Source organism: Neophocaena asiaeorientalis, unplaced genomic scaffold (genome assembly GCF_003031525.2).
Source record: "Neophocaena asiaeorientalis asiaeorientalis breed wild unplaced genomic scaffold, Neophocaena_asiaeorientalis_V1.1 scaffold118, whole genome shotgun sequence".
Lineage (NCBI taxonomy): Eukaryota > Metazoa > Chordata > Mammalia > Artiodactyla > Phocoenidae > Neophocaena > Neophocaena asiaeorientalis.
This window is the reverse complement of record NW_020175528.1, coordinates 13,226,204-13,238,886: the sequence shown is the minus strand read 5'-3', so window position 1 is coordinate 13,238,886 and position 12,683 is coordinate 13,226,204. Positions and strand designations below refer to the sequence as shown.

At 39.6% G+C, this 12,683-nt stretch overlaps 1 protein-coding gene across 1 annotated transcript in view; it reads right to left on the bottom strand.

Moving 5' to 3' along the window:
* Nucleotides 1-12,683, bottom strand: part of ARHGEF26 (Rho guanine nucleotide exchange factor 26) — a 148,176-nt gene that overhangs the window by 103,150 nt on the left and 32,343 nt on the right. The window contains exons 4-5 of the mRNA XM_024769139.1: nt 10,821-10,877; nt 7,624-7,784 (exon numbers count right to left, since the gene is read on the bottom strand). Of these exons, the coding sequence (XP_024624907.1) occupies nt 7,624-7,784; nt 10,821-10,877 (218 nt within the window). The remainder of the gene's footprint in view (nt 1-7,623; nt 7,785-10,820; nt 10,878-12,683) is intronic.

Here is a 12,683-nt window from a genome sequence, read left to right as displayed (position 1 = left end):
ATTCCCGCACAGAGGATCGGTGCTGACCTGCACTCACCAGCCCGAGAGGCTTGTCTGCTCACCCGCCGCGGCAGGCGGGGCTGGGAGCCGAGGCTCGGGCTTCGGTCGGATCACAGGGAGAGGACTGGGGTTGGCGGCGTGAACACAGCCTGCAGGGTGTTGGTGCGCCAGGGCTAGCTGGAAGGGAGTCAGGGAGAAGTCTGGACCTGCCTAAGAGGCAAGAGACTTTTTCTTCCTTCTGTTTCCTAGTGCGCGAGGAGAGGGGATTAAGAGCGCTGCTTAAAGGAGCTCCAGAGACGGGCGCGATTGCTTCCACCATTTGTCCTAGGGTTCTATCCATCCGTTTTTTGTTTTTTTTTTAAATTTTTTTCTTAATAATTATTTTTTATTTTAATAACTTTATTTTATCTTGCTTTATTTTATCTTCTTTCATTCTTTTTTCCTTCCTTCCCTCCTTCGTTCCCTGCTCCCTCCTTCACTCCTTCCCTCCTTTCTTTCTTTCTTCTTCTACTAATTCTTTCTTTCTACTTTTTCTCCCTTTTATTCTGAGCCGTGTGGATGAAAGGCTCTTGGTGCTGCAGCCAGGAGTCAGTGCTGTGCCTCTGAGGTGGGAGAGCCAACTTCAGAATACTGGTCCACAAGAGACGTCCCAGCTCCACATAATATCAAATGGCGAAAATCTCCCAGAGATCTCCATCTCAACACAAGCAACCAGCTTCACTCAACGACCAGCAAGCTACAGTGCTGGACATCCTATGCCAAACAACTAGCAAGACAGGAACACAACCCCACCCATTGGCAGAGAGGCTGCCTAAAATCATAATAAGTCCACAGACACCCCAAAACACACCAACGGATGTGGACTTGCCCACCAGAAAGACAAGATCCGGCCTCATCCACTAGAACACAGGCACTAGTCCTCTCCACCAGGAAGCCTATACAACCCACTGAACCAACCTTAGCCACTGGGGAAAGACAACAAAAACAACGGGAAATACGAACCTACAGCCTGCAAAAAGGACACCCCAAACACAGTAACATAAGCAAAATGAGAAGACAGAAATACACACAGCAGATGAAGAAGCAAGATAAAAACCCACCACACCTAACAAATGAAGAGGAAATAGGCAGTCTACCTGAAAAAGAATTCAGAATAATGATAGTAAAGATGATCTAAAATCTTGGAAATAGAATAGACAAAATGCAAGAAACATTTAACAAGGACCTAGAAGAACTAAAAATGACACAAGCAATGATGAACAATAATAAATGAAATTAAAAATACTCTAGATGAGATCAGTAGCAGAATAACTGAGGTAGAAAATGGATAAGTGACCTGGAAGATAAAATAGTGGAAATAACTACTGCAGAGCAGAATAAAGAAAAAAGAATGAAAAGAACTGAGGACAGTCTCAGAGACCTCTGGGAAAACATTAAACACACCAACATTTGAATTACAGGGGTTCCAGAAGAAGAGGAGAAAAAGAAAGGGACTGAGAAAATATTTGAAGAGATTACAGTTGCAAACTTCCCGAATATGGGAAAGGCAATAGTTACTCAAGTCCAGGAAGCACAGAGAGTCCCATACAGGATAAATCCAAGGAGAAATACACCAACACACATATTAATCAAACTGTCAAAAATTAAATACAAAGAAAACACATTAAAAGCAGCAAGGGAAAAACAACAAATAACACACAAGGCAATCCCCATAAGGTTAACAGCTGATCTTTCAGCAGAAACTCTGCAAGCCAGAAGGGACTGGCAGGACATATTTAAAGTGATGAAGGACAAAAACCTGCAACCAGGTTTACTCTACCCAGCAAGGATCTCATTCAGATTTGATGGAGAAATTAAACCCTTTACAGACAAGCAAAAGCTGAGAGAGTTCAGCACCAGCCAATCACCTTTACAACAAATGCTAAAGGAACTTCTCTAGGCAGGAAATACAAGAGAATGAAACGACCTACAAAAACAAACCCAAAACAATTAAGAATATGGTAATAGGAACATACATATCGATAATTAAATTAAATATAAATGGATTAAATGCTCCAACCAAAACACACAGACCGGCTGAATGGATACAAAAACAAGACCCGTATATATGCTGTCTACAAGAGACCCACTTCAGACCTAGGGACACCATACAGACTGAAAGTGAGGGAATGGAAAAACGCTTTTCACACAAATGGAAATCAAAAAAAAGCTTTGGGATAGGGAGGGTGGGAGGGAGGGAGACGCAAGAGGGAAGAGATATGGGGACATATGTATATGTATAACTGATTCACTTTGCTATAAAGCAGAAACTAACACACTATTGTAAAGCAATTTTACTCCAATAAAGATGTAAAAAAAAAAAAAGATTAAAAACACATCATTTTATAAAACATCAAAACAGAGGTTCATCTAGTTTTCATTTTGCAGAAAACATTTTAATACAAAAGACCTTACTTAGACCTTAATGTTTCTAAACACAGCAGTGGGATTAATATTCAGTCTTATACAAAAGGCAATCTCCTTTCCATAGTATCAGTCTTTTACCATCAATAGATCTTAAATTTAAAAACAAGTGGAATTACTGAATAAGATCATATTCTGTTGCTAATTCATGAAAATTAATCATACTTGTAGGTCTTTTTCTATTAATATGGCAACTACCTATAAATTATTCTAAATGAACACAGATACGTAAAAGCAGAACAAAAAAAAATAATCAAAGGATATATGCAAATAGGCAAAGCATATACAATGTGTGGTGTTTATTTATGAATTAAGCCTATTCATTTCTAAACAAAAGATATCTAATACTCCCTTTTTTTCATGGAATGATTAGGTTTTTAGGACATCTTTGGGGCTTAAAAGACAGAGACCATGAATCCAGGGAGATTTCATGCATTTGAGTCAGAGGGAAGTTAAAACATTCAAAGGTAGAAGGAAGTAGGTCCAGAGCCGGGAGGTCAAAGGCATACTGGGACTGCCTGAACTTAGGAGGATTTAGTTCTAATCATCCCAAGAAAAAGAAAAGGGCCGCACTCTTTGTAGGAGGGGTCAAATACAGAACGAGTAGGGTTCCAGCTGCCTCCCCGCATATGCCTTTAAAGAAGATTACAAAGCAAACAGCTGCCTTGCCCATGGCACTGACACAGGGGGTGACAGGAAGGCATTAAAGACAGGGGCAAACCCTCCACAGCCAAGGGGCCTGAGAAAGGTCCTGGCAGTAATTCTTACCCTATTTGCTTCAATTTTCTCCCCCATGCCCCCGATGTAGGCTCCTTAAATGTTTCTGTGCCAAAATTCTGACCTTGGTTTTCTTTTTCTTTTTGTTCGATCTGTGCATCTCAAGGAGGACACAACGGGCATTTGGGTGGGACAATTCATGCTTGTCTAGGGCAGTTCTACTACTTGTAGGATGTCTGGCACCTCTGGTCCCACCTACTAATGCCAATAGAGTCTCCAGGTCACTGGGGCAACCGAAAACACATTCCAAATGCCCCCAGGAGGCAAACACAACCACCACCAGTACCACCACCACCACCGCTTAAAAACCATCACTACAAGCTCTAGTATCTCACTTAAACCCACTGTGCCAAGAACATACATGACTCAAATCTACATTCAAGTCAAGATTTTTCTGGAATTCTAATCTTTTTCTCCTTTCAACTAGGCACCTTCCCCTCATGCTCCACAGTCATTTCAAACTTGCCCCAAATTGAATTCCTTATCTCCCTCATTAAGCCCCAACCTGCTTCTCTTACACCCTGGATAATACAACCACCATCCACAGTCAACCAGGCAGACACTGGGAGGTAAACAAAACTCCTCCCTCTCTCTTGCCAAGTCCTCGGGATTAGAGGTTCTAAATATCCTTCAAGTCCTTCCTCCTAGGACTCCTATAGGATTCCCATCAACTCTGGCTGTGTTACTGCAATGGCCCCAAACCTTTCACCATCTTCACCTCCTCTCTTATGCAAACACCATTCTACTGTCATCTCCCAGACCACCACGTCAGTCCCCTACCTTATTGCCCGTTGTGTCCACCCAGCCTTCAGTAAATAGTAAAAACTCCTCAGCAGGCACACAAAGGCCATTACCATCTTCTCTCATCCTCACCTGTGATTCTCACCAGGGGTCCTAGGCCCATAACCTCCAGCATGACCCAAACCTGCCCATTTCGGGTAAGTGCCCTGCCCTAGGATGCCTCTGCACGCACACCGGGGATGTTCCATTGGCCGCCACTGGCCCCTGAGGACCAAGAGCCACAGGGCAGATGCCATCAGCTGAAATGCTCTAGAATCCAGGCATCTGGCAGAATAGGAGGCTCCACAAGTGTTGACTAAAATGAGCAATTCTTTATAAAGCAGGAAAGAATTCAGTAGGAACGTCCACTGATAAATGCACACACCCAGAATCAGAATGATCTTGTCCCTGCCTGTTTGTTTTCATATAGCATCCTCTTACACATAAGGGCTTCTTGGTGACATTTACTGGAAAACAGTGAAGAACCTGAGCCACTGTAAAGAGGACCAGACATCACATTGTTAAGTCAAATGCTGAGCATGTTGTGACCTCAGCCTCTACTGAATATCCCGCCACCTATAGCTACAATTTTTCATCAGGTAAAAGTAAAGCAATGAAAATAGTCTTGATTATGCTACACTTAACAATGCCCCACTTAATCAGTACTTAATTCAGACACTGATCGTTTGTTTATTCAAGAAAAAAATGAAAATTTTATGATTTCTTAAGACTGGCAACTCTTTCATGGGTAGCACATGAAGGCATTACCACTTGAGAGTCAGTCACTCTTGGAGCCCAAATGCTGGAAATTCAACAAGCAGGCTTTACATAATGAAATAGGTTTTGTAAATCTTCTGAGAACTTTGAATTTTAAAAAGGCTGTATCTGAAATGAGTTTTTCAAACTTCAATAAACTTTTGTAATGTAAGTTATTATGATACAGACACAGGATTACCATGCAGAAGCTGATCATTCTTAGTTGAAATATAACAGAGATCAAACATTACATAGGCATCTCTCCAAATTAAAACACTGCATTTCGGGGCTTCCCTGGTGGCGCAGTGGTTGAGAGTCTGCCTGCCGATGCAGGGGACACGGGTTCGTGCCCCGGTCCGGGAAGATCCCACATGCCGCGGAGCGGCTGGGCCCGTGAGCCATGGCCGCTGAGGCTGCGCGTCCGGAGCCTGTGCTCCGCAACGGGAGAGGCCACAACGGTGAGAGGCCCGCGTACCGCAGAAGACAAAAAAAAAAAAAAAAAAAAAACACTGCATTTCAAATAAAAACAAAACAAAAAATGTAAAGGATAAAGATATTTCTTTCTTTATCATTTAATGCAGGTTGAGAAGTCTGAGTTTTGTTTTAAAAATGAAAAATAGACAAAAATGTCCAGAATAGCCTCTTATTTTAAGTTACTACAGAAATGAAAACATTTAAATAAAATCATGAGATTTATATTTTGTAAATGAGTGAAATTAAAATAATAAAATTTTCATCTATAATTTAAATAAAATTACTTATTTCAGGGTTAACCAATTATGGGTTTTATCCCCATTTTATATCTAAGAAATGAGTTGGAGAGGTTTAGCAACCTTCTCAAGGTTAACCAACTACCAAGACAAGATGTGATTACTGGGGCCCAGGCTCCTTCTGAAGCATGCCTGGTACACGAGCAGTGCTGCCGAGGCCCAAAGACTCTTAGGACCCAAAACATACTCTGTTCAAGAACTGCTGCTACTCAACAGTCAGAACTAACAGCTTTCTCTAGAGTTATTTATACGCTATGAGAAGTGGACTGATGGCCACACGATTCAAAGAACAATTCCAGAGAGGAGTGAAAAACATGCCACCGTGGTTTTCAGGAAACATATTCTAATTAAAATCATAACTTACATTTTATGGTTATCAAAACAGAAATAATTCTTTATAGCGATATATCTAACATGGAGATTTGTTTTCGTAGTTAGACCAAAGTACACGTTAAAATGAAACAGACTCATTTTGAAATCTGAATACCTGTTGAACAGGGACACACCATCTAAGGCTCTTGCTCTGCCCCCTTCACTAACGGGAGAAAGGAGATTTTTCATTTCTCTTACCAAAATGGGCAAGACTGGTACCAAAAAAAAACCCAATAGGCTGAACACAAGCAATGACCCAGCTTCTGAAAAAAGACTTCCAAGCTGCAGTGTGTGTCACCACCTGCACACCACAGGCCCCTGTTCTCTAAGGCCCAGCAGGTCCTCTGGACACATAATGCAGTAATAAGATTGTCAAGATCTTTTCTTGTGGCAGAATCTGACTTCTGAAGTTGTGTCACTACCATAAAATATTGGGAGAGCTCGCTGATCTGACCACAAATTGCATCTCTGCAGGGGCCCCAACTCACATGCTAACCTGTTCAGCACAGATGTTCAATCTTGCAGTTCAAAAGGAAAATCTACCTGCACGCAGCGATGGAGCCAGGGATACAAACGTGTTACCGTCACTGCCTACTTGGATTTTCCCTAAAGTGACAAATGAACAACGTCCAGATTCACAAGGGGTACTCACCCCAGGGACAGATCCTGTTTTTTGTGGGCCCTGAAGCCTGTACAATTTGGAGGCCCTCTAAGAAAAAAAATTAGGCACAAAAGCAAATATTTAAAAGGTGCCCTTGCAAATGAGGAGCCTTGAAGCTTAAGCTATGAGTTGTACAGTAAACCTACCTTTGACCCAACCATACAAAACTGCCAATATTCAATCCATTTTGATCTACCAAAATAGCAACTTCGGGTGGCTCAACACTGCTGGCACATGGCTCCAGTACAGGCTGTGTAGTTCCCTCGGAAGGATAGAAGAGCTCACCACTGGTGTACAAACTGAACTTCCTGCACTCATTAAGAATAATAATGGAGGGCTTCCCTGGTGGCGCAGTGGTTGAGAGTCCGCCTGCCGATGCAGGGGACACGGGTTTGTGCCCTGCCCCGGGAAGATCCCACATGCCGCGGAGCGGCTGGGCCCGTGAGCCATGGCTGCTGAGCCTGCGCGTCCGGAGCCTGTGCTCCGCAACGGGAGAGGCCACAACAGTGAGAGGCCCACATAACGCAAAAAAAAAAAAAAAAATGGAAACTCTTCTAATAGTACTTATGGAAAGTGAAATAGGGAAAATCTGTAAAAATCGTTACGGTCACTATGACTGCATTTTAAAAATAATATATACATAACAAGGACAAGACTATTATGAAATTGTAAACAGAAATAATGTCTGTATTTGAATGGTTTGATAGTGAGTTACCTTGTTTCCTTCCAACTAATGTTGTTATATTATTGGCAATAATTAAAAAGGAAAAATAAAAGGGAAAAAGGAGAAATAGGGAGAAAGAGAAGGAATATAGAGACCTTAGATATAACTGTCTCATGTGACAATTAATTACACACTTAGCATCTGTCTATACATCAACACCTTGAAACACATCTTAAAATTTTTTTCAAGGAATAAAGATAAAAGCCAATTGAACAAATGAGAGACTTCACACCTCTAAATGTCTTCCTTTTGACATAACGCAGCTGTTTGTTAACCAGTAATGTCTTGGCATGACCAAAGGCAAACGAAAGTGAACTTACTTTTTGCTTGCCTCACAGACATCTGTAATATTGGAGAAAAGATGGTGACTCTCTGTTTTGGTCATCGTATCACTCAGTGCTTTAGAATTTTTAAACATTCGTATCAAGATCTCCAAGCTGAGTAAATATGAATGTTCAGAGGATATAACTTCAAAGATAGCCTGATAGAAGGAAGAAGAAATGTGTTATTCATTCCTTCAATTAAAGAATTAAACCTAGCTCTCATAATTCTGCTATAAGAATAACATAATATCTTAAAAAATACAAAAAGATAAGTATTAAAAACTACATTACCAAACTACTGTCTTTATATAAGGCACATATACCCAAATTTTGAGAAATAGAGTCACTGCCTAGAGTGTAAATAGTGTAAACGAAAGTATTTGGATGACTTGAGGCTGCACCCTGAGGTCACACTTTGCCAGGGGGCAGAATCTCTGGGAGGAAGCTAGGGCATGTCGTAAAATCTCAGTGTGACATTAATTAACCTTTGGGGTCATCTCCTCCAGCCCTGATTTCAAAGCATGCTGCTCTGGGACAGTGAAGATTTATGGACCTCACTTGGGATTCAGAGAAAATTTCTCACAAATACATTTCTTCCCTCCCTTGCGGGTCCTCCTTTCTCTCCCTATGTTGTAATCCAACTAATTTGTGGTTAATAAGAACAAATATTCTGGGTGCATTAAACAGCATGATTGGACCTACCCTCAAAATGTTCTTATCAGCCACAGGAATTCTTTTATATAAACTCATACAACTGAAAGTAATTCCGTCCAACAAGCCACCCTCTCTGCTCTCATCAGTGTCTCAAGAAGGAGCGAAGGACCCTCGGCAGAAACTCTTGGTGTCAGGCACACAGTGGTTTACCTGATAAGCGTTCATTAATTATCAAAAGCCAACCCATATATGTGGAGAGACACCAGCGCCCTGTGTAAGGAATTCATCTAGCACCTTAACAAAATCAGATTCTCCAAGAATGGCCAGGCAGGGAGAATTCCTCCTCAGGGAGGGGTAGTGAACATCCTTGCAGGCTTGAGGTTTCCCATCCTTCCTGGAGACCTACCCTAGTAACACTGCCATCAACCCCCTTGACCTCCAGCGTTCTTCCCCTCAGTGCTTGGCCCAAAGGGCACAGAAGATTCTCCCCGTGAGACCCTGTGCTCCAGCTGAGGCCGGGCGGGAGCAGTCAGGCACAGGCAGGTGGACGCCCCGCTGCCGGTAGGTGAGCCATAATTCTTTAAGTCAGGTTAGTGGTGCTAGTCTCAGGGTTCACCTCTCTTTTTAGCATCCAGAAGCTTTTAGAGAAGTCATACTGGTCTAACCTCAGTTGCGCTCCAGGGACTTAAGTGATATAATCATCTAATGAGTAAAGAGTAAGAACATTAAGAGTCTCATTCAACCTGTATCGCGTGTGATTCTATTCAATCAATAAAATCATCCCCAGGAAATGTAATGCAAACTAAAGAAAATTCACCCATCCTGACCAAAAATAATGGATTTCAGGTTGTTGATGGATATAGTGCCTTGGAATGACTAAAAAATATTTTCAAAAGCAGAGACTTTTGTAATCAAATCCAAAATGTGAAGATTCAAACAAAAAGATACGATAAACTATACAGAGTAGATCGCAGGAAAAGGTGAGTAAGTGGTAGTTTAATATAATAAGTTTAATGTAATAACTTAAAACATGCAATTGGGTCATCAACTACTTAAAAGCAAATCACATTAGACCTGTTAAAATATCTGTATAGGAATAGAAAGAGACCATAGTTAGATTTGCTGTCACTACCAGGGACTGAACCTGGGCCCTAGCCAGTGAAAGCACAGAGTCCTAACCACTGGACTGCCAGGGAATTCCCAGTCATTACTTTTTAAATCACAAACCTAAATAAATATTTTCAAAATATAAGGGAAACAGAATAGGTTTAAAAGAAAAGAAATATTCAAATGGGACTAGGACCCTGGAGAAGCTCTTGAATTTGTCCACAAACAGAGAGAAATATTGTTTATGCCACAATGTTAACCGTAAAGAAAAAAGTACTGCCTGTTGTCCCTCACTAGGAGGACAGATTTTTATTTAAAGTAGTATTTAGAGAATGGAATACTATACAGTAGTTTGAATAAATGATCTAGATTAACATGCATTAACATGGGTAAATCTCAAAAACAGTGTTGAATGTAAAAAGCAACCAACCAAAACACGTTCAGAATCATACCATTTATCTACATCTTAACAGATACACACAAGTATATGTACATAAATATACCTAATACATGATTGGATGGGTACACATCAATTCATAATTATAGTTGCCTCTGGGGAGGAGAGGAAGGGAATGAGACAGAGGAGGAGAATGTAGGACTTCTATTTTAGTTTAAGTCTTAGTTTCTTAATAAATAAAAATAAGAAAAAAATTATAAATGTAATACATTTTTAATTCTCAGAGACGTGTACACCAATGTTATATACTATTTTGTTTTTTTAAAGTTAAAAAAATGGCACTACAACACATCCTTATATTTTTGTGTTATTTCAGGCCAAAGAAATAAGAAAAAGGTATCTCATGTCCTCTGTGGAAGTGATTTACATGCATGTATATGCCTAAGCTTCTGTATCTCCATACTCATATGCATAAAACAAGGAAAGTACTTTGACAACTTTGCAGTATTATTACAGTAAGCAATTGTCTTAAACTGCATTTCTTAAACTTCAAGTTATGAAACCCTCTTATTATGTTTTACTTTTTATTAGGTAAACTTTTATTTTGGTATAATTTTAGATTTATAGAAATCTTGCAAAGAGGGTTCAGAGTTCCTATATTTCCTTCACCTGGCTTTCCCTATCCAGGGTACATTACATTTTGTCTGCAGACAAATATTCACATTTTATTCAGATTTCACCAGTTTTTCCACTAACACCCTTCTTCAGTTCCAGGATCTAAGTAATGTCTGTTTCATTTTTCAACATATTTCTTCCAGTGTAAATACACACAGACTAGGTGCTTTGTTAAGTTAAAATGACATTGGTATATTTTAAATTTTCTTTTATGGGAGCTTATGTGTAGTTTTATTTGACAATGATCACATACTCCTTTTGTAAAAAAAAAAAAAAAAAAATGGATACATCGTCAAAGGAAAATGCTGAACATAACAGGCACCCTTGGAACCCTAAAGCATCTGCTTGGTGGAAAACTTACCTCTTGTCTCTTTCTTTCTTCCTGGCTAACTGTCTGAGATAATCCATTTCTTTTCACCTAGGGGGAAAAGCAAAATAAAGTTGAGTGCATTTACTTAAACAACTTCTTTATTATGTAAGACAGAACTCTATGCCCTTCAAAAATGAATTAAGAGAAATTACGCAAAATGTTGAATTCAGTACATACTAATTTTGAGTCTCACACCCCTCAAATGACATTTAATTACACTAATAAATTAGCATAGCTCAACACTAAAGAAATGAAAAGTGTCTAGAACACTATCCTATCAGGTTGGGTTAATCTGTTCTACTCTTAGTTCTGGCTAGTCCTAAAATACTTATGAAATTAATCTTCTGATTCATAACTGAAGAAATTCCCGATAATAAAGAAAATGAAGCCACCACTCTAAGAGTTTACTGCCCAGAACCCTGGTCAGTAATATGGTGTCCTTATTTCATTGAAAGAGTAATTTTAACACTATTTTTTCACAAAGACTCAGTGGAACAGCAATGCTCTTTATAAAAACCCAATCAAACAAGGAAACGCCCCTTGGCCCAACTTCAGCAGTCTTTCAGGCATATTTAATTTTGACAAATAAGGATATTAACCTGATAGTCTTTGGAGAAGCCACAGTACCTACAAGAACCAAGAATGCTACCATTCTTCTTCTGCAAGTACCATACTTGCAGTAATACGGTTGTATCCCTAGTTGAATCCCTGCGGTTCCTGACTCAACTGCCACACGTTTTTACCTGACTGCTGTAGTTCCTATCAAAATTCAGTCTCTAACCCAAAGAGTAGAGGCTGAACTATGAACTCCATGAAGGCAGGACCTGGAGTCTCTTCTGATATACCCGGCACTAAGTCTGGCACATGAAAGGTATTCATGTTTTTCAGTTAAAGTTTAATTAGCAAAAGGTAAGGCCTATGCAAAATACCAACCAATTAAATCCTGCACTTCACAAGAAGAAGAGCAGGAAGAGAGTGCCCTCCCCTTGTGTGAAAAATTAATAGCAATAAAATATAATAAAGGTCTTCAAACGTTTGGCTCTCATACTTCTCAAAAAAAACCCATAAAAACCATGTTCCCTTAGACCCATTTTTAAGTTGGCATCTCAGATTTTCATCCTAAACTTAAAGAATTTTAAAGATATATTTTGGGGCTTCCCTGGTGGCACAGTGGTCCGCGGACGGAAAAAAAAAAAAAAAAAAAAAAGATATATTTTGCTGCTAATTGTAAATTTAGACATTTTAACCGTGTGTTATTTTAAATGTATCCAATGAAATATAAAAACCATGATGACTAAATACCTATTGTATAACATCATTCATTCAAAAATCAATAAGCTTTTCTTAACAGTTGGAGATTTTACATTCTTCTTCTTTCTCCTTGAAACCTCATTTAGATGTCAATCCCACCCCGCTAAGTTTCCTAGTATAATTCTATGTGTCAGGGTGTCTTATTAGTCACCCTAGCATACTTTAACACAAAAATAGGTTTTTACATTTAATTTTCTAAAACTTCCTGTGACCAATGAGCTTTAAGCATAAAGACTCTTCTGGATTGTAAAATCACTACAAATAGCATCACTAATCTATAATCAAAATGACACAATTACTTCTAATTTCAATGCATTTAGCCCTAAAAGTAAAATTTTACTGACAGTGCAACTCTGAGTGAGACGGTGGCTTAATTAAAGGAGGCTTTGCTGAAACCAGTATTTCAAATTGACCCCATTTTATCTTGTGCCTGTGATTTAACACGTTGAGACAGGGCACCAAAGTAAGATTTGATACGGCTAAGAGAGATGGCTTTCTCTAGAAAAATGGCAAAAGGGGTAACTGTGAAAGTGGAAGTTGGAA